Source organism: Armigeres subalbatus, chromosome 2 (assembly GCF_024139115.2).
Source record: "Armigeres subalbatus isolate Guangzhou_Male chromosome 2, GZ_Asu_2, whole genome shotgun sequence".
Lineage (NCBI taxonomy): Eukaryota > Metazoa > Arthropoda > Insecta > Diptera > Culicidae > Armigeres > Armigeres subalbatus.
Genome location: NC_085140.1, coordinates 24,340,846 through 24,366,873, shown reverse-complemented (window position 1 = coordinate 24,366,873; position 26,028 = coordinate 24,340,846). Strand labels below are relative to the sequence as shown.

The 26,028-nt window shown below is 38.6% G+C and overlaps 1 protein-coding gene across 1 annotated transcript in view; it reads left to right on the top strand.

The window, feature by feature from the left end:
- The first annotated feature begins 7,582 nt into the window (after positions 1 to 7,582).
- Positions 7,583 to 26,028, top strand: part of LOC134218256 (uncharacterized) — a 29,923-nt gene continuing 11,477 nt past the window's right edge. The window contains exons 1-3 of the mRNA XM_062697185.1: positions 7,583 to 8,369; positions 24,884 to 25,065; positions 25,273 to 25,746. Coding sequence (XP_062553169.1) covers positions 8,252 to 8,369; positions 24,884 to 25,065; positions 25,273 to 25,746 — 774 coding nt within the window. The 5' untranslated portion in view covers positions 7,583 to 8,251. The remainder of the gene's footprint in view (positions 8,370 to 24,883; positions 25,066 to 25,272; positions 25,747 to 26,028) is intronic.

The following is a 26,028-nucleotide window of genomic DNA, read 5'->3' as shown; positions in this document are numbered from 1 at the left end:
GGCCGGGCACGTAGCCAGAATGTTGGACAGCAATACGGTGAAAATGGTTCTCGACAACGATCCGACGGGAACAAGAAGCCGAGGTGCACAGCGGGCAAGGTAAATCGATCAGGTGGAGGACTGCGTGGTTGGCGAAGTGCAGCCATGGACCAAGCTGAATGGAGAAGACTTTCATGTGCAGCACAGGCCACTCCGGCCTTAGTCTGGTAATAAATAAATAAATGAGTTCAGTAAGCAATTATGAGTAATTAATCGGTCAAGAATAACGGCACAAATTATGACAATACCTATTACAGACTACCATGAGCGTAGCCAGGATTTCGAGAAGGGGGGAAGCAACTTTTTTGGTCTTCTAAATCGTAGTTTTATAGTAGTTTTATTAAAACACATGAATAAAAACACATGAATAATAACACATGAAACCAAATCCAAACCAAATCGATACAATAATGATTAAAACAATAATGAATTTAAAAATGCATGATTTATTGCTCATCAGATATTTTCCAATAAAGTGAGAAAAATATTACCGAGCTTAGTATTCAGAAAGAATATAAAATCGGCTATAACAATTATTATAAAAATCCTGCATTCTTCCATAAGTTTAAGAAAACTAGAACCATACATCTGAATTTCTAAACAAATCCAGAAAAATCAATATGCAAGCTTTCTCCAGGAATTCCTTCGACAATTGCTCCTGGCATTCTATCCGAAATTCTATCAGGGATTTTTTAGGGATGCGTCCAGCAACTTCTTCGGCAGTGTCTTCAGGAATTCCACCATAAATTTTGCCGGGAATTGATCCGAAAATTATTTACTCCAAGAAAATCTTTACGAACTTCTTTATAAGTTCTGCAGAATTCCTGCAATAATTCAAATAATTTCGTGCTGTTTCCATAATTTTAAGAATAAGAATATTCCGTGGAAATTCCGCAGAATTGCCAGTAAACATTCCTGAGAATTTCACGAAAATCTTCGAATTTCTTGTGTAAATTCCATAAAATTTTCCGTGAATTGTTTCGAATAATTTCTTGTGAAAATTTCAAAGAATTTCTCCAGGAATCCCACTGGAAATTTATACAAAATTATACCGAAAATGAAATCAACAATGGAATTTTCGGAGGAATTCCTAGATTAATTCGCAATGAAATCCTGAAATAATTCCGGTGGAAATTTCAAGATTTCCACTGGGAGATCGTCCAGGAGTTTCTCCGAAAATTCCTCCTGGAATTCTTCCAGGAGTTCCACCGGCATTTCCACCAAGAATTTCTTTAGGATTTCCTTCGAGAATTATTCCTTTAGTTCTATCGGAAGTTCCTCTGAAAATTCTTCCGGTAATTTCGGCAGAATTGGAATTTATTTAGGCTTCTTCAGGAATTTATATAGATTTTCCACCAGAAGCTCCTCCGAGAATTTATCTGCGAGCTCCTCAGGGAATTCTCCTGGAGGTCCTCTGATGACGGTTTCAGCTAGACGTGATTTGTCTATAAGATGAATTCTCTTGTTTCCGAGAATGCTTCTGGTAGTTTCCCGGGGTTCATTTGAAAATTCTCCCGGGTGTTTCTTCAGAAATTCTTCCAGAAAATTCCTTCGAGAGTTCCTCCGGGAATTCCACCAGCAATTCATCCGGTAGTTTCTCCGGAAATTCCTCCAGGAGTTCCACCAGAAGCTATTCCAGGAAATTATTCAGGCTTTTTTCAGGAAATCATTTAGGATTTCTTCAGGAATTAAGCTGGAAATTCCTCCCTAAGTTCTTCCGATAGTTTCTCTGGGAGCTCATCCGGGAGGTCCTCTAGGAATTCTTCTAAGAGTTCCTCCTGGAATTCCTCCGGGAGTTCTTACGGGAGCTCCTCCGGTAGTTCCTTCGGGAATTCCTCCGGGAGATCCACCAGCAGTTTCTACGAGTATCCCTCTGGGAGTTTCACCGGCAGTTTCTCCAGGTGTTTCTCTGAAAAGGAACTCCCGGAGGAACTCCCAGATTAATTTCCGGAGGAACTCCCGGGGGATTTTCCATAGGAATTTCCGGAGAAATTATCAGAGGAATTCTCGGAGGAACTGCCGGTGGAACTTCTGGAGGAATTTATTGAAGAACTACAGGAAGAATTTCCGGAGGAAATCCTGGAGGAACTCTCGTAAGAATTCTAGGATGAACTCCCAAAGGAACTTCCGTTAGAATTCCAGGAGGAACTCCTGGAAGAATTCTTAGAAGAACCTCCCGGAGGAATTCCCGTAAGAACTCCCAGAGAAATTCTCCGAGGGACTTCTGGAGGATTTTGTAGATAAATGCCTTAATAAATGCTAAATGAATTCCTGGAAGAAAGCCTGATTGGATTTCCGAAGGAACTACTGGTGGAACTTCAGAGGAACATCCGGTGGAATACCCTAGAGGAAGAAAAAAAAATTGCTGAAGAAACTTCCGAAATCACATTTCCCGTGAAATTCCTGCCAAATACCGTCAAGGAATTCCTGTGATGTTCCTGGAGGTATTACCGGAAAATTTCTTGGAAAAACTCCTGGAAGAACTCCCGGAGGAATTCCCACAAGCACTTCCGGAGGGATTCCCACAAGCACTTCCGGAGGAATTCCCACATGGAAGTCCTGAAGAAATTCTTAGAGAAGTTCCTAAAGGAATTTCCAAAAAAATATCTGAAGGAATTCCCAGAAAAATACCAGGAGGAATTAATGCAGAAATTCCCAGATGAAATCCTGAAAGTATTCCCAGATGAATTGCTGAAGAAAATCCCTGCGGATTGTTCCGAAGAAATTTCTGGAAGAAATCTTGGCAGATATCCGAGTAAATTCCGAGTGAAGTCCGGAAGGAAATCTAGTACACTAGTACACTAGAAAATCTCCCGGATAAATTCCTGAAGGAATTCCTGGAGAAGTATCTGAAGAAACTCCCGAAAAAATACCTGTAAGAATTTCTGGAGAAATACTTGGACGAATTCCAGGAGAAATTCATGAAGATATTTCTAGAGGATTTCTTGAAGGATATTCTGAAGTAATTGCGAAAAGAATTCCATATTGAAATGCTAGATGATTTCGCTATTGAATGTTTGGAGGTATTCCCGGAAAATTTCCTGGAAGTAATCCCGGAGGAATTAAAGGAAGAGTTCCGAGAGGAATGCCCGGAGAAGTTCCTAGAAGAATTTCCGAAGGAATTTCTTATAGATTTACAAGTGAAATTATGGAGCTAAATCGGATGATTTCCGTCATAATTTTTTGAAGAAACTTCTGGTAGAATTTTGGGTAGAAATTCCGTATGTATTCTTGACGGAACTCTCGAAGAGAATAGCCGAAGAAATATCTAGAAGTATATCTTGGAGGAATTTCCTCGTGAATTTCCTAAAAAAAAATAAGTGGGGGTTTCCTAGATAAAGAGGAATTACAATTACATGAGAAGGATTTTCTAACGCTTTTCAGAGGAATTTGTGGATAACTTTCCGGAGGAATTCAGAAGTTCCCAGGGCAGCTTCTAGAAGGATTTCAAAGAGAATTTTTGAGCCCGAAAAGTTTCGAGTTGTTTTGAACTTTCATATATTATGGATCCTGGATGCCCTAATAAGTTTTGGGAATCCACCTATTTCTGTATATGATTGGATCGTAAAATGTACATGTTTGAGGGAATTCATTTTAGTACCCGTTCAATTTTTCCACAATTTAGGGGTGGCGACGCCCCCTCTCCCCTGCCCCCTCTGGCTACGCCCTTGAAAACTACACATAAACGATGTACATAAACTTGGAAGCAAACACTAGTGAAATCTACAATTAGTGGTTATTATCATTTTTTTTAACTAAGAACAGCAATAGCAAGATAGATAAAAAGATAACAATGTTCTTCTGTTATTATTCTAACCACTGATAATATACAACAGCCCACAGCAGCATCAACAGCAACAGCATTTCTAGCAACCATCCGCCCACCATTCGATCCCGCAACAACAGCAACAGCGGTAGTGACCCTTCGGACACCACATCAGTATTTACTTTCAGGAATGGATACATGGGATGAATGTATAGATGGATTGGAAGGAAAGAGGCCATTTGGGAGGAAAGGTATCTAATTTGAATTATAACTTTTTGGATGGATTCAAAGGATATCTAAAAGGACGGATTCAACTAGGATAGAGAGAGCTTGTAAGGAAAGGTTTAATTTTCTTGTAGCATGTCTAGCAGCTCATCTTCAGTGTCCACTCGATGATTCTCATTCTGCGGGTACTTCTTGATGTAGACAATTCCCTCTCGCGTTGTCACTGAGTGCAGTTAACCATTTCTTTTGGCGAGTAAAGCCTTGCTATTGATTGCTCTGACAGATTCTGACAATCAGCCTTGTTAGCTTGTCTGGGTATGGGCCCAGGGTTTAGCTCGGACACCATCCTTATCAGCTGCGGTATTGTTATTGTTCTTGATCTGTTGAATGGCATCCTTAACTTCTCTCAAGGCTAGGGCTGGTTGATTTTCATCGTCCGCTGAACTTATGTAGTCGTCTCCTACGATTGACCTTCACTGCCTGTGCTTTCGGCGCTATTTAGGTGCCATGCAGCTTCTTATAGCAGTTCTGTATTAAGAATCTTGCTTGCTAACAAAGAGCTTTGCAAAAAGATTTAACTATAGGATTCATGAAATTATTTAGTTAGAAATAAGAGAAGACTTATGAGGCAGAAGTAGTGAATCAATGCCACCAAGTCATTTAGCAGGGACGTTTAAAGCAGGTTGCAGGTTTGTCGATAAATCCAGTAAGCAAGTACCAGCCACCAGTAATGAATAAATAGTTTTTTTTAAGTAGGTTACAAGTGCTGAGATTGAAAGGGGCCAGACAGGAGTAAACTGGAAACTTGCGACAAGGCATCGAGTAGCTAGAGATGTGCATAACATGATATAACAGACACGCAACCACGCTATTGGAGGACCAGATCGTTATTAGCACCATTAAGCGGTGACATCGTGTTAGCCTCATGATATACGAATGCAAAAATGGTAACTTGGCTTCGAAACCTCGCAGTTAATAACTGTGGAAGGGCTTAATGAACACTAAGCTACGAGGCGGTTCTGTCCCAGTGTAGAGATGTAATGCCAATAAGAAGAAGAAGAAGAAGAAGAAGTTCCAACGCTAGCGGAGGGAACAATTATAGCTAGGAATACATATTTAGAGTAATGTCGAGTTAGACAAAGTTGTGAGCACACTTAGTCGCTACAGGTTCGTCATACCTAATGAATTTATAACTAGCTTCTGAAAAAAGATTCAGGGAAATAAAACAAATGAATGCCAACGGCATTTAACACTGGCTAGACCAAGATGAATACACCACTGTGATTTTAGTTATGGGAGAGCCAGCCGGTTTGTTTTCGTTTTGCACTGAAAATGAATTTTTCACCCCCGCCTTCTTCTCTTCCACAAACTCGGCAGATTGTAGCACCTAGTAGTACTGTATTCATCTTGGGCTAGACTAAATAAGGTTTTCTACGGATGCTACTACGCCCACCTTGGTGGTGGGTAGAACAATTTACTGAGACGATTGACACACTAACGTTTGACCTAGTTAGCCATTCGTTATGACAGATGACGCCTTTGCAGTAGAGTAAGCCAGCTGCTGCATCACCACTAGAGGACAAATCATACTGAGCCTCCAGCAATACTTGACGTAGTTCTCGCCAAACGTCGGGGGCTGTGTGCACGGAATCAAACGTGCTTGCTTCGATTAGTTTTGGAGGAAGACGAATTCTCGCTTAACTTTTCAAAAGGACCTAAGTAACATTTTTTACATGAATTAATTTGAATACTGCAATCAATAGCTTTCATGTTGTTCTGTTGATTGCGCTATTCAAATTAATTCATGAAAAAAAATGTTACTTAGGTCATTTTGAAAAGTTAAGCGAGAATTCTTCGAGAGTATCGCACTGCGAGAGCAACACAACTGCCATGGTTTTAACTTTTAATTAGCTGTTAATCTCAAAATTATGCGGCAGGAAATAATGAACACATGCAATTCATTTGAGGGCGCAAAATTAGGGCTAGAACATATAGCTTTATTGCAATGCAATTGTAGTTGTTAGGACAGTTTTTTATTTGTCTAAAGTTTTACTATGTCTGAAACTCGATTATGCATATGCACAACATGTGATATATTTAGTTTAAAAAAGGTAACCGCTCCCTTCGGTGGGGTTTGATCCCACGAAACCAGTATGCTAGACAGGTGCTTTCCCTACTAAGCTACGAAGAACCTCCGTCGTCCTCCGCAGCTTAGCGGGTTCTGATGAAACCAAATTCCCAGCACCGGGCACGTAGTCATGATTATTGAAGGAGCCAGACAGTACTAATTACTCATCCTACTTGGTTCACATTGTATAAAAATACATATGAGAGAGTTCTGAAAATGTATTGCGAGAGTTTGCATTGAAAATTGCATACAAGATGTAAAATCAAAGTATATTGAATAGTAAATCCTAGGTTTGAATGCTCCAACTTCCGAATTTTCAACTGTGTGGAAATTTGCTGGATAGGGTAATCCTGAACAGGCTGGAAGTGTAACAGAAGTAACAGAGTAACAGTAACAGAAGTCATGATGATTAACAATTGCCATGGGTTGTTGCATGCTGAAACTGCTGAGAGGATAAGGACTTGTTCAGTTAGAGTCCTTGAGATCATTACAGCACCTGGGCGTGATGATTGACGATACCGAGACGATATGTATCATTGCTGGGTAGATGCTAATTGGCATACTATTGGAACAAGATGTTGAATGTTTCAGGGAATAATTGATAGAGGCCAAAAAAACATTTTTAGGAGATATGTGCCATTGGGCACATGTTTATTTATATGCATTAATTTTTATGCATTTAAAACCGTTACAAATATTATATAAAAATTATATCCTACTGGTCATAAAAATTAAAAACATACATTATAATAAAATAATAAAAAAGTCATCAGCTTTTTTTTTTCATATTTCGTTTATTTGAAAGGCTCATTTGCCATGAAGCGTTACGGAGCCGAAATCAAGTTTTACAATACTTTTCTTGATTCTTATACATAGTGTTAGAAGTCATCAGCTTTGTTAAAACAAATTTTGAAAAACCTCAACATTTTCCGGAAATTTTATTTATGCTCAAAAAAATCCTTTGCCAATTTTTTTTAATGATTCCCCCAACAACTCTGAAGCCCAATGGGTCAATCGGGTCAATAGCGAAAATTAGACTCATTGAATGAAACCACATTTTTGTACACATACAGACATCATCTCAAATTGTCGAGCTTAATCAGTTTGAATATAACGCTATGGGTCTCTGAGCCTTCCATTAAAATTTTGGTTTTAGATAGAACATATAACCTTTCAGTGCACGAGAAAGGCAAACAGTTACAAGTCCATCAGAACATTTAAACCTGCGTCAGAACATTCGATTACTATTACGACTTCTTCGATTAGGTAAATGGTTACGGAGTGTTACTCATTTACCTAATTATTATTCATTTACCTCATCAGTGCTATCCCTTCCATTCCAAAGGGACGTTCCTGTACGTTCCTGTACGTACTCACACCGCAGCTATAGTACGGGCCCGTTTGCTGTTATCAGTGAACGATTCTGCCCGTCGCAGGCAGACTCGACCGAACTGGCGCTACCTTACAAGAAGATCGAACGGCCCGGACAGCTCCCAGTCCTACGCTGCCATCCATCCAGGAAAGGTGCAATCGTGTTGTGCTCGCGCATCTCGCCTTCCCCATACCGAATCAACTATTCCGCGAGAACTCTATCATGGAGAAAGGTTCCAATTCAGTAAACGGCCAAATTAGTTTCGCGAATAGTTTCCACTAGCCGCGCGCACGTGCATCGAAGGAAGAACACGACGTTCGTTGTAGGATCAGACAGATCGAGGGAAGCAATGTTGACTTGGACACGGTCCGGTAGATTCCACTCTCATCATTATAGCGCTCGCTGATTGCCTGAGTGACTCCAACGTGCGATTATTTTTTTTTCTCCATATCGCTCGCTCACTTATTCCCGCATTATCAGAACCCAGCGCGCCGGCTCTTGTGTTGGTTCAGAATCGTCCGTCGGTGCAGTTGCAGACAGATCAGAACAGAATAAGACTTTTCTGCACTGTCAACTACCTGGCTACATAGAAACAGAGAACTTTCTTCGTCGTGCGGATTGCCACTGCTGATAAGGGTGAGAGTGCCGCGCCAAAGTGTTGGAAGACCTGTGAACTATCCTATCTGTTGTGAGATTATTTTTGGTGTGCAGCATCCCGAGCATGTCGTCGCTGATGGAAAAACGCAAATTCCCGGGCCTGGAGGCCCGCTCCAAGATGTTCCTCCGGAGCAATTCGTTCCAGAAGCTGTGCGCACTGGCCCAGCCCATGCGGCTGAAAGGTACGTTCGCGAGGCGTTGCATTTCACAGTTAGTTCCGCGGAGTGTAATTAGGGCCGTATATAGCGTGAGTGCATGCGAGGCGCGGAAAATTGTACCAAGTGCTCAATTATTTCCCAGTTTGTTTTACGGCGAAATTGTTCTTGTAGGGTTTCTTGAGCGTATTGATTTGTTTTTTTGCGCTTTTTCTTGTAGTACGAGATATAAGGGTAATGTGATGATTGTTGGACATCCTGTTTGATTAATACGGTAGAGAATGTGCAAATAATTATAAAAATACATCTACATTGGAATAAGTTTTAATACTTTTCAACAGAACTCTGTTGAACTTGCCTTTCTGTTTTACTTAATTAAAATTTAGTTTCTCAACAAATAAGAGGTTACCCTCGAAGTCAGAACAGATGGGCACTTGTTGCGTTTATCATTAAGCGATGCGGTAATGGGATTTGCAATGCGAAGGTAGTGATACTATGTGTGGTGAAATTCTGAAAACGGCAGGATATCGCGACGTAATATGTATTACTATTCTCACTGCTGTGGTGTGGTGAAAGCACCGGTCGGTCGTTCGTTATCTATAAGCTGATGGACAGACGGCGTGGTGTAGTATCTTAACGGTTCATTGCGCCTTTTCTGTGGCACGAAGCTAATGCAATAGTTTGCGTCTGTGGGTTAACTGCACTTGAAAATCAATATTTGTATAGAAATGCTCGTATACATGCGGTCTGAGCAGGATCAGACATTTAGCGATAGCGCACTAATGACAGGGCAAATATTGTCTGCGGATTAGATGTCACTCACGTGCAACGGGAATGATTCGGGAATACGAAGGCCGCTGCTTCCTCAATTCTAAACATAATCAAGTAAAAATCCTTGTGTCTCATACTGGACCGGTGGAAATAAGGAGATCACAAATAATCAATGATGTGAAACATCAATCTTATAAAAGTGAAGTTTATAAAAATAAAAATCGAAACGGATATTATGTATTAGAATCTAGGTCAACGTACACAGTTTTCCTGCGATGTAGAGAGATGTTTCCAACTAACCAAAAATGAATGGTTTCAATCAGAAGAAAAAAAAGTCTTAAACGACGAGCACACTGATTAAATATACCCAAAAACACAATCAAATTTCACTGTTTTTCAGTTCAGATAACCTCGAACATGTGACTAATCATAAAAATTCTAATATTTAGACAATTCAACATAGCTTCGAATTAAATATAAGTTATCAGAACGATGACACAGGCAGCGCATTTCCCTTCATTTAGAAGATTTATATCTCGCCCTTGCACAGCCTTACTCATCATTTACCTGTCAGGAAGAAAATGAGATTCTTACCCACTTTGAAAGCTAAGATTCCATGCAAACGACGTAGGTTTCTGTTTTCATTTACGTATTTCTTGAATTTGAGACACCCTTGGTTTCCAAAATAGAATTAAGTCATTCAACGAATTGAGTTGAGTAAGCTAAAAAAAATGTTCATCATATTTTGGACCTATCATAAAAATGTCGACTTGGTCTAGTTATGATCAAGACATTACGTAGCGTTACAGTTGAGGTCAAAGTACGTATCTGTAAAGGTTACAACGTGGTTGTAACCAATTGAATGGAATAATACTAAACTCGTCTTGTGACAAGTCACATTCCACTAAAAGTGCTTGATAATTTTCGTATCAAGTAGGAATTAGTTGCGTGCAACAGAATTTAAGAAACAATAAAAAAGCTGGATTTTCAAATTAATATCATCACAGAAAATATAAATGAATAGTGAAATGAAATAAAAAATACACTGGATAGAAGTTAAAACATTTGAAATTTGAAAATGATCCATAAATATTAGAATCGTCATACCAAAAAGCCGAGAAAAGCATCTACATTTAGTTTTGTTAGAAGCATTTAAAAACTGTGGAAAAAGTCGTGGGAATGCGATTCAAAATATAGGAACTGTCAATGTTGGACAAATAATTTATTTTATTTAATAAATACAACTTGAATTCTGACTGACTGATTTTTTCATCAGAACGACTTGCAGCCCGGGCCGGCTCATGTGTCTTAAATTAAAAAAAAAATACATTTAAAAAATGTCCAGGCGAAGAAAATCGCGAAAGCCATTAAGCATGAGCATGAGCATGATGAGCGTTCCTTTTGTAGTTGCTACTCCTTGATTGACCAGAATAATCACAGTTGCACAGGGAACCAAATGGAAGGGAAGCATGGAATTTGCTCCCCAACCTCAATGTGAACAGTCCGAGAGCTCTACTACTATTCCAAATGGTCGATAACGTCGCTGGCCACGTCCTCACGGTCTATCTTGGGTGGACAGGAATTGAAGATGCAATCAATCGCCCACTGCAAGCCGAGGACACCTCTAGACTTGCCACGAGTTCATGCGAAATTTTATTGGAATCAGGGGGTTAGGTTTTATGGCAGAGGTTCGTCCTGGTTAACGGGTTGCCAATGTGATAATATACTTAGAACTAATACCAATAGCAGTTAGAATGTGCATACTACACCTTTGTCTGTACGTGTCAACGATCAGTAATAATGGCTGTCTATAATAATGACCGGAAGATTGGATGTGATTATTTTGTAATTTTTTTTCTACATAATATATGTGACTTTTAGTGGCCACAGAAGATGGTCCAAGGCCAGTAAATTGACCGAAACTTCAGGACAGTCGAAAAATATTATTTTATCTTTTTCGCTGAAAATGAATCAATAAGTGAGAACATTTTATTCGATTTGATGCCGATTTGATGTTTTATTCGATTTGAATGCCGAAACGAGCTTTTTCGTTCATTTTGAACTCTAACAGTCATCTGCTCGAACTAGTTAAGTTGAAGGTATAGAGGATAGAAAATGGAAACGGTATGATAGCCCGTTTACAGTTCTAGCTATTGGAAGAACTTGAGAAATATCTGGAAAAATACAAAGTAGGAGGAAATGGAACGAACCTGAGTTTGAAACCACGACCTCCTGCGTATGAAGCAGAAGTGGTAGTCATATGACCACCAGGACCGTTCTTAATTTGAGCGAACAAACCATTCCCAAGTAACAATTTCCATGCTTCTTGGGTTTATTTAATTCTTATAGCGGATTTATGAAAGCAATCGCCACAGCTAGTTGCTCAGTTTTATTGTCGATCTTATTGCTATCAATAAACCATAAATATGCTGAAAAAGCTTCAAACGTCAAACGCTTATTGACCTTATGAGCAGCTCTACGGTCGCGATGAAGAGCGTGATAAATCCTATTTTCAAAGCTCTGTAAAAGCTACAATTTTTGGTCGTAATGTGGCCAAATGAATTACCCCAATAAGAATATTTGCATTGCAAAGAGCTTATGACGGTATTCAATAAGAGCAACATTTTTCTAATCGAATTTTGTGAAGGCCATATTGAAAATGAAGAAGCATTTTAGATCAGTGCAATTTTTTACTAAAATTCATGATTTGATGATAGTTTCACCGAGTAAAGCACTTTTTTGGTGATTGATGAGCATTACAAATATTTTGGGGCGAAGTATCAATCGAATCAGTAGAAAGTTACGATACTGCTGTTATGATTACTTGAACTCAAAAGTCTAGAACTACATTATTTTGAGAGCGCGTTGTATTCAATCTAATTTTTTCACTAGCTTTCGCCATGAAGTTGAACGCGCACCTCATTTGGATAGAAGTGAATTGAAAAACCGACCTGAAAAAAATATTATTTTATAATCATCCTCATCACGATGGTCATCACCAATTTATTTTGTTTTTATTCTCAGCAAAGTTTTGTTTCTCTTTTTTTAAACTAACATTTTTGACAGCTGTCGCAGCCAAATTCCCTTTTTTGCGGGTGGTTTAAAAAGGATTTCTAAATAACTCTTATAAGACGTCTATAGTGGTTAACTAGAGAGGGCCACTTGGCCATATCTTACTCTTATAGTGGTCATCAGAAAGTTGTCACGTAGTCATGGGTTTTATTGTTAGATCTTATAATTTTATCTTGAAAACCATTCCTAGAGCGAAATAAAACTTAAAATGTTACTTGGGTTAGGCCAAAAAAAAGGACATTTGGTCGAATAAATCGTTTATCTGAATATATCATTTGACCGAATACGACATTTGACCTAATAATAATAAGTCATTTTGCCGAAAATGCCGTTTGGCTTTAAGGGGTATTTGGCCGAAAATATAATTTGACCAAACGGGTCAAATGGCCGAAAAGGCCGTTTGGTCGAACATGTCATATGGCCGAAAATGCTTTTTGACCGAAATGGTTGTATGACTAACAGAACCATTCGCCCGGAAATTTCATTTGGTCGAACGGGTTATTTCGCCGAAAAAGTCGTTTGGCCGAATAGGTCATTTGCCTTTAAATGCCGTTTGACATTTCTCACTTCTATTCTTCTCACTATGAAAAGTAAGAAGTGAGTGATGAGAGAAAATTGTGACGTCTTACTTCGTATTTCTCACTCATTATTCTCAATTTTAATTTTTCACTTTTCACAGTGAGAATTGAAATGCGAGAAGAGAGAAATAATAAGTGAGAAGTAAGGCATATCACTTCTCATTGCTCACTCATTGTGAAAAGTGAGAAGTGATAAATGAGAACTGTGAAAAGTGAGAAGTGAAAATGATAAGTACGTAGTGAGAAATGAAACAGTTTACTTCTCGCTCATTATTCTCATTTCTTATTTTTTTACTTCTGACAGTGAGAGTGAGTTGAAGTGAGAAGTGAAAAGAGAAAGTCTAAGTAAGAAAAGAGAAGTGAGATGTGCTGAGTGAGAAGTGCCCAGGCAACATTTTGATACCTATAACTCTTGATATCCCAAGTAACAATTTCCATGCTTCTTGGATTTATTTAATTCTAATAGCGGATTTATAATAGTAATCACCATAACTAGCTGCTTAGGTTTATTGTCATTTTTATTGTTATCAATAAACCTCCTATAAATGTGCAGAAAAGGCTTCAAACGTCAAACGCCTGTTGAGTTTATGAGCAGCTCTGCGGTTATGATGAAGAGTGTAATAAATCCTGTTTTCAAAGCTAGAATATAGCTTCAGTGTATGGTCGTAATGTAGTCAAATGAATAACCCTAATAAGAATATTTGCATTGCAAAGGGTTTATAACAGCGTTTAACAAGAGCAACATTTTTCTGATCGAATTCTCTGATGGCCATATTGGAAACGGAGAAGCATTTTCAAGTCACTGAAATTCATATTTAGACGATGTTTTCATGGCATAAAATACTTTTTTGGTAATTGATTTTCGTTACAAATATATTGAGGTAGATTATCGACAAACCCAGCAGTGATTTATGATAATGCTGTTATAATTATTTTACAGAACTTCATCCTTTTTAGGGCGCATGATGTTCGATTTTTTCACTAGCTTTCACAATGAAATCGAATGCGCGCCTCATTTTTATGGAAATATATTGAAAAACAATCCTGAAAAAAATATTTTGCAGTCGTGCTCATCATGATTTTCATCAACAATTCATTTTGTTATTATTTTTCTGCAGAGTTTTGTTTCTCTTTCTCCAAAGCAATATTTTTGACAACTGCCGCAGCCAAATTCCCTGTTTTGCGGGTGGTTTAAAAGAGGTTTCTAAATACTCTTATAAAAGGTTTATAGTGGTTATCTAAAGAGGACCATTTGGCCATATCCTACTCTTATAGTGGTCATCAGAAGATTGCCGTTTAATAGTTAGTTTTATTGTTAGTTCTTATAATTTGATCTAGAAAACCATTTCTAGAGCGGAATAGAACATGAAATGTTACTTGGGATAGGTTATTATATAAAAACCAACTAAATCGTATATAATGCACAGATTGGTTATATACGCACCAAAGTGGAGGCGATATAGGTACATACGAGTTTTATTACAATTTTTCCCGACATCAGAAGAGCAGTATTACGATTAAACATCAAAATAGAAAAAATATTTAAAAAAAACTTTCTGGCACCAGGTCTCAAATATGCGAACTTTGGCTTTGCAGGCGGATGCTGTTTGAAGTGGATCGGATTTTTGTCCAACATAAACTTCTAAATACAAGCCATTTGGACTGAAGTGGTTTCCACTGTATTACGATTCACATAGACATTCATTCGCACTGATATAGGATATTGCAAGGAATGTAAGTCATTACGAGTTTTTATTCACACAATTATGATTGATTCACTACGGCAACGGTTCTCAACCTGGGGTACATGTACCCCTGGGGGTACCAACGCCGGGCCCAGTGGATACCTCGGACAAAAATGCGTAATGGCGGATGAATTACAATTCTAATCAAAACTTAGTGATAAAGTTTTGATAATTTTGTATTTCAAAACTTTGTCTTGTACTTAATATGGATGGCGATCAGTAAATCATGGCCTATTAAACCCTGCCTTCAACAACCAGTACAATGGATAGAGGACTGTGAGACAAAAGATCAAACAGGCAAAACCACAAATGAACAAATCTGTACTATCTACCTGATCAAAACTGCATGTTGAATGATATGTTAAGAATATGATTTTTAGCTAAAATCTAGATTCAGCAGATTTAGAAGCCTCCATTTGTGAGACATGAAGGCTTTTACCTGAAAAGCTTAGCGGCTTCGTTGCCATAAAATCGGAAGCATTTTTCTACGCTTCTCGGAAACATCCTTCCAAGCAGCTCGGAGGACTCCTTTAAAAAGGTTCAGAAACCTTTTTTTTTCAAGAAGCCCGGAAGCCTCATTTTAAGGTGTTCGGAAATTTTCTTTCAAGAAGCCCGGACTCCTTCTTTTAAGTTTGTTTTATGAAATTACTAGTTTTTTCTGCTTCTTTCAAATGCCTCGGAAGGATCTTTTCAAGAGGTTCGGAACGCATTATTTTTCACCAGGCTCGAAAGCCCCTTTTTAAAAGACTTGGAAGCATACTTCCAAGAGGCTTGGAAGCTTTCTTCTAGAGGCCGAGGAGTCTTCTTTTAAGCTTTCCTCTTTAAAGTTTATTTTTCGTTTCTCCTTCTTCTAAAAACTCGGAAAGCTCTTTTCAAAAGGCTCTGAAAACTCCTTTCAAGAGGCTCGGAAGCCCTCCTTTGAAGAAGTTCGAAGGCTTGGAACCGTACTCTCGAGAACCTTATAGAAGCGTCATTTCAAGATACTCCGAAGCCTCATTTTAAGTGTCTCGAAAGCCTTCTTTCAAGAAGCTCAGAAACCTTTTTTAAAGTGGTTTGGAAGCATTCTTTCATCCAAAAGGGTCGGAAGGCTCTCTTTAAAAAGCTTGGAAGGTTTCTTCCAAGATGCTCGGAAACCGCCTTTCGAGTGGTTCGGAAACCTTTTTTCAAAAGGCTCGAAGCCTTCCTTTAAGAGGCTCGGAATTCTTTTTTCAAGAGACTTGGAAGTGTTCATTAAAGATACTCCGAAGCCTCCTTTTGAATGGCTTGGAAGTCCTCTTTCAAAAGCTAGGAAGACTCCTTAACAGCACAAATCTTACTGCTTTGGTTGTAGCAGCACTTATGTGACTCGATTTGGTCGTATATGAGTGTAGAAAATCGTGTATGACAAGTGTACTACTCGGGCTGTTTTGAAAAGCTCAAAAGCTTCCTTTCAAGAGGCTTGAAAGCCTCCTTTCCATAAGCTTGGAAGCATTCTTTTAAAACACTCGGAACTCTTTTAAAAAGGCTCGGAAGGCTCCTTTCAAGAGGCTCGGAAGCCTCCTTTCAAAAGGCTTGAAGCCTCCCTTTAGAAGGCTCGGATTTTTCCCTTCAAGAGGCTTAGAAGCGTTCATTCAAGATTCTCCAATGCCTTCTTTTAAGTGAATAAAAAGCCGCCATTCAAGAGGATCGGAAGGCTGAAAAGTGTTTATTCAAGATACTCCGAAGCCTCCTCACAGGGGACTCAAAAGCCGCCATTTGATAGTTTCGGAAGACTCTTTTCATGAGCTAGAAAACCTTCCATCAAGATGCTCGGAATCCTTTTTTAAGAGGTTTGGATGCGTATTTTCAAAACAGCTCAGAAGCATCCTTTCTAAGATACTCAGAAGTCTCTTTCAATACGCTCGGAACCCTTCTTTGAAGGTATTCAAAAGCCTTCTTTCAGGAAACTCGAAGCTCTCTCTTCAAGGGGCTCGGAATTCTTTTTCCAAGAGGCTTGAGCATACTTTCCAGCAGCTCAGAAGCGTCCTTTCTAGATGCTCGGAAGCTTCCTTTTAAGTGGCTAGAAAACGCACTTTCAAGAGACTCGGAAGACTTTCTTCAAGATGCTTGGAAGGTTCTCTCTGAAGAGACGCAAAATTCTTCTTTCAAGATGCTCGGAAACCTCCTTTCAATACGTACGGAAGCCTTCAATAGTAAAAAAGTTCTGTAGGGAGCTCGATGTATGAACTTAATTTCAAATTAAAGTTTGAAAAGTTTCAAAGTAAATGAAAATTTTAGAAAATATTTATGGAAAGCCGTATATACCGTTAGTTTTCAGGCCCATTTTTCATATATCGATTATTTTCAGTGACAGCGAAAAACATAGGGGGTACCTCAATTAATGCAAATGTTTGAAGGGGCACCTCTCAAGAAAAATGTTGAGAACCGCTGCACTACGGAAAAAAATTATCGTATACGATGCGTTCAATACAACATTTTTCGATAATAATCTGACATAGCTTGATATGCAATGCGATTTAGATTATTTTAATGGACTCAAATCCAACTTCACACTTTTCGCATTCACTATTGTTCGGTTAAACGACATTTTAAATCACATTGCCCGTTCCGTTGATTCTGAATGAATTTATTGGAATTAAAAATAATTCTCAATAGGTACCAAAGGATTAATCTTGTCTTATTGTTTTTTTTTTGCGGGAAAAAATTTAGGGGCCTTCTTTAGCCGTGCGATAAGATGCGTGGCTATAAAGCTAGACCGTACCGAAAGTGGCTGGGTTTGATTTCCGGTCTGGCCTAGAAAATTTCGGGTTGCCTCATGACATACGAATGCAAACATGGCAAGCTACCTTGGAAATCTCGCAGTTAAGAAGAAGAAGAAGAGTAATCGTCGACGAACATCACCGATGCCACTGGGACCGGTGCCGACGCCATCATTACTATTAAATTTTGTGTCACTTTGAATAAAATTTGTCTCAAATCAACACTCTTCGGTTTAAAATGGTGGTCCTGAGAAGAACTGATTTACGCTTGATGTACCTTAAAAACCACAAACAGCAGTTCAATCAAAGTTAATTGCCTATTTCCGGGGATTAAACCACCTGACTTGGACGTTAATTTGTTATGGAAAATATATGTTATTGATACTTTCTTTTCGATGGGACTCGAACCCATGACCCTACAGTACTGTAGGGTCATGGGTTCGAGTCCCATCGAAGGGAAAGTGGTTACCTCCAATACATTTTTCAAATCAATATCTTCCACATAACGTACATATTCACATATGAGTTTCCATAACATCATAAACAGAAATCAAATTGTTTTTGCGAATCTTGCGAGAAGAACTCACTTGCTGACGACTATGGCCACTCAATGATTCACCACAATTTTCAGAAAAAAAAATGTAACTTAAGGTGCTACTGATACTGATAACGGCCACACGATGATTTCAACAAAACCGTAACAAAGGTAAAATTAAATTCTTTGCAGCAACAACAATGGTTGCATTTTGCCTTTGTGGTAGCGTCAGTAGATTCAGCGGTAGAAAGTGACATTTTCACACGAGTTTAATAATGAGGATAAACGACGAATATTGATTGGTTGCTGTTGAGTTAGTGATTGAAAAGACGCATGGTTAAAAGAAAATCGGTCCTTTTAATTATCAAAAGTTTTGCATAAGAGGTGACCGAAAACTTCCTAGAAGACTACAATCAGAGTAGACGCAACGAAGACGCTTTTTGTCCTTTTGTAGCAAATCATGGTCTGGTGATTTTTGGCAGCAGTTGTACCCTAGTTCAACTGTGTCGCCAGAATCGAACTATCGGTTGACTGTTATCGAGTTGGAGATTGGAAAGGCATACAATTGAAAGCAAATCGGATTTTTTTTTTTCAGAGCAAACATTCAACAATAGAGTTGAAATGAGAGGAATTTTACCCAAAACACTAAACAGAATCGCAGATGGAAATCCTCCCTTGGGGGCATTTGCAAAATCTGATAACACAAATCAGGCTCTATCAAAAAGGGCGAATGTCGCAAGAGAGAATTGGCTCGTCGACTTACCCTCTTTTGAATAAAAGTGACAAGCAGAGGATTTCTTTGCAGTTTACCGCCTCAGAATGTAAATTCGCATTGTTTTCTATCGTTCTGAGGTGATAAACCACAAAGAAATCCGCTGCTTGACACTTTATTTAAAAGAGGGGAAGTCGATGAAGAGAGTCCTATCTTGCGACATTCGCCCTTCTTCCAGATAGAGCTTGAAATTTACTTGATGCCGTTGAGTTGGTTTTATTTTCTCCAGCCAAAGGGCTGGGACGCTATCGACGACGATGTCCTCACGATTGATTTCATAAAATTATAGACAAATCAACTCTCTTCAGTAAAAATGTGGGTAAAAAGAAGAAAAATTTGCAACAAATAATGCACCTCTACAGCCACTAACAGCGAACAAATAATTGTCGCGATACTTGCAACAATATTACAAATGCTGTGTAGGAAGAACTACATTGGAACCAGTTTTGTTTGCGTCATTTGCGCCATGGCATCGTTGCCCTCCGTTTTTTCTACATACAGCGAACTCTCCCTTACTCGGTATTGAAGGGACCATCGAGTTAAGGAGGTATCGAGATAGGGAACAGATTTCCTTTCCCCTTACTAACTGTCGATAATAAGATGATACGATATGTGGTTTACTGGTAGTGGAAATAACTAAATGAAAAGTGCGAAGTCAGTGGTGAAAAGTGAGAAGTGATAGTTGCGAAGTGAGAAGTAGGATGTGAGTAGTGACATAAACAGAAGCAAGGAGTGAGAAATGAGAGATGATAATTGGGAAGTGAGAAGCGAGATGTTGAGTAGTGAGAAGTGAGTGGAGAGATATAAGACAGAAAGAAGAAGGAAGTAGGAAAAAGCAAGGAGGAACGAGAATCTCGTTTTAACTTCTCGTTCCCCGGTCCACACTTCCTACTCCCTTCTCACAAACCTCTTCCCACTCCTCATTTCTCACTTAATACTTACTTCTTACTTTTCTCTTCACACATCTCGGCTCCAAATTTCACTCCAAACTTCTCACTTCTCACTATTCATTTCTCACTTCACACATATCACTTTTCTCTTTGCACTTCTCGCTACTCATTTTCCACTTTTCACTTCTCCCACTTATAATTTCTTATATCTCACTTCTGACTACTTTTTTCTCACTTATCACTTTTCACTTCTAAAATCTAACTTTTAACTTTTCACTAAAATCTAACTTTCAAATTTTTACTTCTCACTTCTCTCTATTCATTTCTCACTTAGCAGTTTTCAATTTTCACTTCTCACTTTTTTAAATTTTATATAGGGGGAATGACGGCTTTGGCAGGTTTTGTTCTATTATTGGCAGGGGTTTTTTTTATGACTGACTAGGCTCAAATGTGGCTTAAGCATTCTTTGCATATCAAGGAATATTGTGGCCAAATTTCATAAAATTTGGTCGACAAAAACCCCTGTACCAATAATAGAACAAAACCTGCCAAAGCCGTCTTTTCCCCTACGTGATTTTTCATCTTTTAAATTTTTTTTTTAAATCGCGTATATAAAGTTTAAAAAAAAGTGAGAAGTGAAAATTGAAAACTGCTAAGTGAGAAATGAATAGAGAGAAGTGAGAAGTAAAAATTTGAAAGTTAGATTGGATTAAGGCAATGTTGGTAAACAGGGAAATATCAGCTACCTTAGGATGCTCATCTATTGATATTAGAGCAGTAAAAGGGTGCCCTCAAGGAGGCGTGCTGTCACCTCTATTGTGGTCATTAGTTGTTGACGATCTTCTCACATACTTGTCGAACCAAGGTTTCGAGATAATCGGTTTTGCTGATGATATTGTCATAATAGTCCGAGGAAAATATGACAGTATTATTGAAAACAGAATGCAAATAGCACTAAATTTTGTGGCTATGTGGTGTGATAGGGAGGGATTGAATATAAATCCATGTAAAACTACTATTATACCATTCACCAGAAGGAAAAACATTCGATTAGGAAATATAAAAATGAAAGGAACACTTTTGAAACTTTCAAATACGGTTAAATATCTTGGAGTTACACTTGACAGGAAGCTCAACTGGAATGCACATCTGGAGCAAGCAATTAACAAAGCGATAAATGCTCTTTGGATATGTAAACGAACGTTTGGTAAGCAATGGGGCCTGAAGCCGAAGATGATTCACTGGATTTACTCGGCAATTGTAAGACCCAGAATTACCTATGCTTCATTGGTATGGTGGCCAAAAACAAAGGAGAAAATTGCGCAAAAAAGCTTAACAGAGTTCAACGATTAGCAACTATCTCAACAACTGGTGCAATGAGAAGTACACCATCCAAAGCGTTGGATTGCTTACTTTTTGTACTTACTTTACATCAATTCATCCAATTAGAAGCCGAAAAGAGTGCTCTAAAGATCCGACGATCAATAAGCCTCTTGGAAGGTGATCTTACAGGTCATCTGAGTATTCTAAATATGATTAAAATAAACCCACTAGTAATAAATAATGAAGACTGGATGGGTAAAATATATAACTTTGAGCGTTTATTCAAGGTAATAAATCCTGGGCGTACTTCTTGGGAAAACGGCGGTCCAAATCTACGATCAGGATCAATAGTTTTCTACACAGATGGTTCGAGGCTGAATAACCAAGCAGGAGCCGGGGTGCCTGGCCCAGGGGCAGCAATCTCAATACCCATGGGTAAGTGGCCCACTGTGTTTCAAGCTGAAATACAAGCGATTTTGAGATGCTCTAATTTGTGTTTGCGACGCAAATACAGGCATTCAAATATCTGCATTATGTCGGACAGTCAAGCCGCTTTGAATGCCTTGAAGTCAGCGACTTGTACTTCTAAACACGTCTGGGAATGTATAAATTCCCTTCAAAACTTGTCTTGTTGTAATCAAGTCACTTTATATTGGGTTCCTGGCCACTGTGGAATTGATGGGAACGAGAGAGCCGATAAATTGGCAAAACTCGGATCATCAAACAGTTTCTGTGGACCAGAACCATTTTGTGCTTTATCTGCATGTGCTCTAAAAATGGAGCTGAAAATGTGGATGCGAGGCAGTCCAAAAGGTTTATCATACCAAATATTTCTGTTACCCGTAAAATCTTAGAACTTTCCAAAAAAGATCTTAGAACATATGCGGGCCTAATAACTGGTCATTGTCCGAGCCGTTATCACTTGAAGCAAATGAAAAAACTTCAAGATGATTCATGTCGATTCTGTGGCATGGATAAAGAAGACTCGGAACACATTTTATGCCATTGCCCGGCAATTGCCAACAAAAGAATAAAGTTCTTCAACAAAGGGCTATTAGAACCTTATGAAGTTTGGAGAACAACACCCAATCTGGTGGTGCAGTTTATTAGAAATGTACTACCAGATTGGGAAAAGGCTACCAGTCACATATGACGGTCATTCTGAATAGTGGCTTGGCATCGTGATATAGCCATATTAAAAAGGGGAATACATCACAATAGATCAAAAAACTGGTCGCAGTGATAATGATACCCAACACGGAAAAAAAATTCTCACTTATCACTTTTCACTTCTAAAATCTAACTTTTGAATTTTCACTATTACTTCGCATTTCGAATTTCTCACTTCTAACTTCTCACTTCTTATTTCCCATTTCCCACTAGTAACTTCTCACTTCTTGCTATGCACCTCTCACTTCACACTTTGAGTTTCGCACTTCTTACTTTCATATTTGCACTTCTCACTTCTGTTTATTTATTTCTCACTTATCATTTTTCAATTTTCACTTATAACTTTCTATATCTCACTACCGATTTCTCACTTCTAACTTTTCACTACTCATTTTTTACTTATTACTTTTTAACTCTCACTATTCACTTCGCACTTCGAGTTTCTCTCTTCTCTCTTCTCATTTTTCAATTCCCACTATTCATTTCTCACTTCTTACTTCACGCTTTTCACTTCTAATTTCTCACTTCTCACTTTGCTCTATTTATTTCTCACTTTTAATTCTTCACTTCTCACACTTCACTTCATTTCTCACTTCTTATTCTGACTTTCTGACTTTCTCACTTATCACTTCTAACTTTTCACTTTTCACTTATTACTTTTCAATTCTCACAAATCACTATGCACTTCAAATTTTTGACTTCTCACTTCTCACTACTTACTTCTCACTGCTTACTCCTTACTACTCGTTTCTTACTCCTCACGTCCTACTTTTTACTTCTCATTTCTCAATTCTTACTTCTTATTTCTCACTTCCCACTTCTCGCTGATCACTTTTCACTTCTGACTTCTAACTAAGATTCTAAATCCCATTTGAAATCTTATCATTTTCAATAGTAAACCATATTCTCAAACATTATTTTTTCTCACAATCAGTCAATTATCGCATAAGTTCACTACCTGTATCAGTTTTCACCGATCCATGACTACCCGTGCGACTTTTTTAATCGCAGCCCAAGTAGTCGCCTAAATAGATCAAACCTAAAATTAAAAGCTACTTGATATTATTGAAAATTTGGTCGCTAAGTAATGGAACTAGACGGTAAAGGCTTTGGTAGCACGTGATATTTGTATTGCGGATAAATTTTGCTCATTGCTTTGGAAAATGGTTACAAAACTTGTCACAATACTAATTATTTAAAATATTTTTTCTGACTAATTAGTAATTACAATATCTTACGGAAATTCTGCTTTTGGGTATTGTACCATACAAAAAAATGACACCTTTTGTTATCACATTCAAAGGCTCTCTTGCTGTGTGAAATTTATTCGCGGTACACAAAACACGTGCTTTCAAAGCATTTACCGCCACAATACATCACGTGGCAGCCAAAATGTCAAAAATCCATATCAAAGTAGTTTTTATTTTCTAGAGGTATGTTTTTCTTAGGTGACTATCCGGCGCTTATTTTCCGTTGCGGCTAAAAGTAAGTGGTGTAAGATTTTGTAATTTTGGTTTCAATTTATATAAATTGATTATTCGAGCAATAGTCGTTCCCGGTCAACCGTTTATTCGGCCAGATAAAATATTTTATTCAACAGTTTTTTTCGGCCAAACTCTACCCCACTTGTTTCCACTTACCTTTAATTGATTTGCTCGTAACAAGTTGCATCAGACGGTATATGGTTTCCTATTAAAAATTGGGCTCCCAAGTCATGACCAAAATACTATTTGAGGAGGTCAAACGTAAAGGGGTGTAAGTGCCAAAAACAGTTCATATTGCGAAAAATGGGTACAACGTGGATGCGTAGGCTCCTGGAGACTATCAAAGGTATAAACTATATCAATATATTGCCGCAAAGCTCTAAAACTAAAGTATTTTTTCCTGCAGTCAACTTAAATTTGACAAAAATGTCACTTACACACCTCTGCTTCTAACATACTCAATTTTTTTTAAATACCCGAAAACGGCACGAGAATGGGGTTTTTATGAAATCAATATTAGAATAATATCCACACTTCTTTTCCTGCAAAGTAAACGAGAAGAAAAAACAAACAGCACTCAGTCTTTTGATATACGAATACGAAATTTATGATTTTGCTTCAAAATTTCAGTTTATAACTGAAAAAGAACTTATTGAACATTGAGATGCAAGGTGGCAATGTCCCAGTGAAGAATGTAATCCCAGGAAGGAAGAAAAAGAAAGCTATTATTGTTGGTTAAACGCAGATTAAACCAGATATTGGAAGGAAAAACCCACATGGCGCCATTAAACATTGACTTTCTTGATATTTCATCTGAATTGCTGTTGATTGACGTAAAGTTTACTTTTCTTAGAATAACCTTTTACTACTTTTACATCACGTTGTCGCACACATGCCCTTCAAACGAGAGTGCATTTCGTAATGATGTAATCGCTGCTAGACATGATAACCGATTTGTCGTCATTATCATCCACTAATCATCCCACATACGTATCGCCACTCAAGTTTACTAACATTCGAATGACATCAAACCATGGGTGCTCCATGAATCACATAAGTGGAACCACGTTCGCCATTAGTTTTGCAAAATTTAGTAAAACCGCCGTAGTGCCTTCGCCGAAGAAAGCATTTCTGCGACGTATTTCGCAGCTCAGTTGTTTATTCATCCATCAATCGTCAGTTGTTATAACCTACGTCGTCGCCGCATTTTGTTTGTGAATTATGCGATAACAAATTTTGAACGTAACGCTCTCCCATAACAGGTACCGACGGTTTTAGTGTGATGACTTGTCGCAATCTCCTGACTGCAGGGCGAATCCAAGTATCGCATCGCTTTCAAATTGATATTCTATGGCACTGCAACCATAATATTTACACCAAATCAATGATCCATTCGTCCCGACAACCGCCGTGCAAAGCAAACAAATAATTTGCACAATTTTATTCTCTCCTTTCCATTGCAGGCTTCAAGTCGAACAAGGAAGCCCTCAAATCGGTGTTTGAATCGCTCATCGTCACGACACGTGGCGTCATCCAGTCGGTCACGTACAGAATCCTGTGCTTTCTGTTCTTGACACCGTTCAGTAAGCTGGTTAGGGAACCGTTAGCAGCCGTCGAGAAGGATGGCCGGTTCCAAACCGTTCGGGTTAGTAGCAGCTACTCGCGGCAATACAGTGGAAATTAATTTATGACAATTGGTCGAATGTCGTTTGTTCAAAAGGGCGTTTTGACATTCAAGATGGCAAAAATGGATTTAGCTCGTTCCATTGAATGTTAAATCCATGCGATTGATTTCATGAATAATCACATTTAAAAGGCAATTTAATGTATTGGAATTTCTTTTCATTTACAGTTGTTCCTTAAACTCACTCTGTCGATGATAATTTCGGACGATAAATCTGCAGTAAAATGTGATAATGGCCGCTTTGACTGTTCGATAAATGATGAACCGGTGGTGAGCCGATTGGTTGACTGCGTGGATGCCGGCGTGCAAACTGATCCCGAATCTTCAGATTCTGAAGAGCCATCTCTGGAGCAGTTCTTCGACTGCAAGGAAGACACTCCTCCCAGTGCTGTTCCGGCGAAACCACCAACCGACGAACTATTGCACAGATTGCTGGAGAGGTCCCCCTCATGTTCACAGCCGGACACATTGCCGACCCAGAGCAGCCAACTTCCGCTCAAATTGACCGTCTATGCCTGCATGTTGGGATGTTTCGTCCAGCTATCAGCACTTGTCTACTTACTGAACGTGGCGACGAGTATTCCGCCCGGATTAGTGTTTCTGATTTTGTCGGTCATCTACATCGGATACGTGATGATGAGGGTAAGTCATAACATAGTCTATACGGAGAAGAAAGTTGATAACGGATGCAATGCAATGTTTCCGTAGTGCATAGCCAGGAGTATAATATTTCAATGCCAATGACATCTTTTACGCGGCACTGCCTCCAATCAAGAATCTAGAAATAGCATTTTAATGTGCATTTGCTACATTGTGTGCATATTATGGCAAAGCATAGTCGACTACATTTTACATCCGAAAAGATCGTCGACTAAAGGTTGTTGAATTTGTTATTAAATGATAATAAGAAATGATGAAAACGCT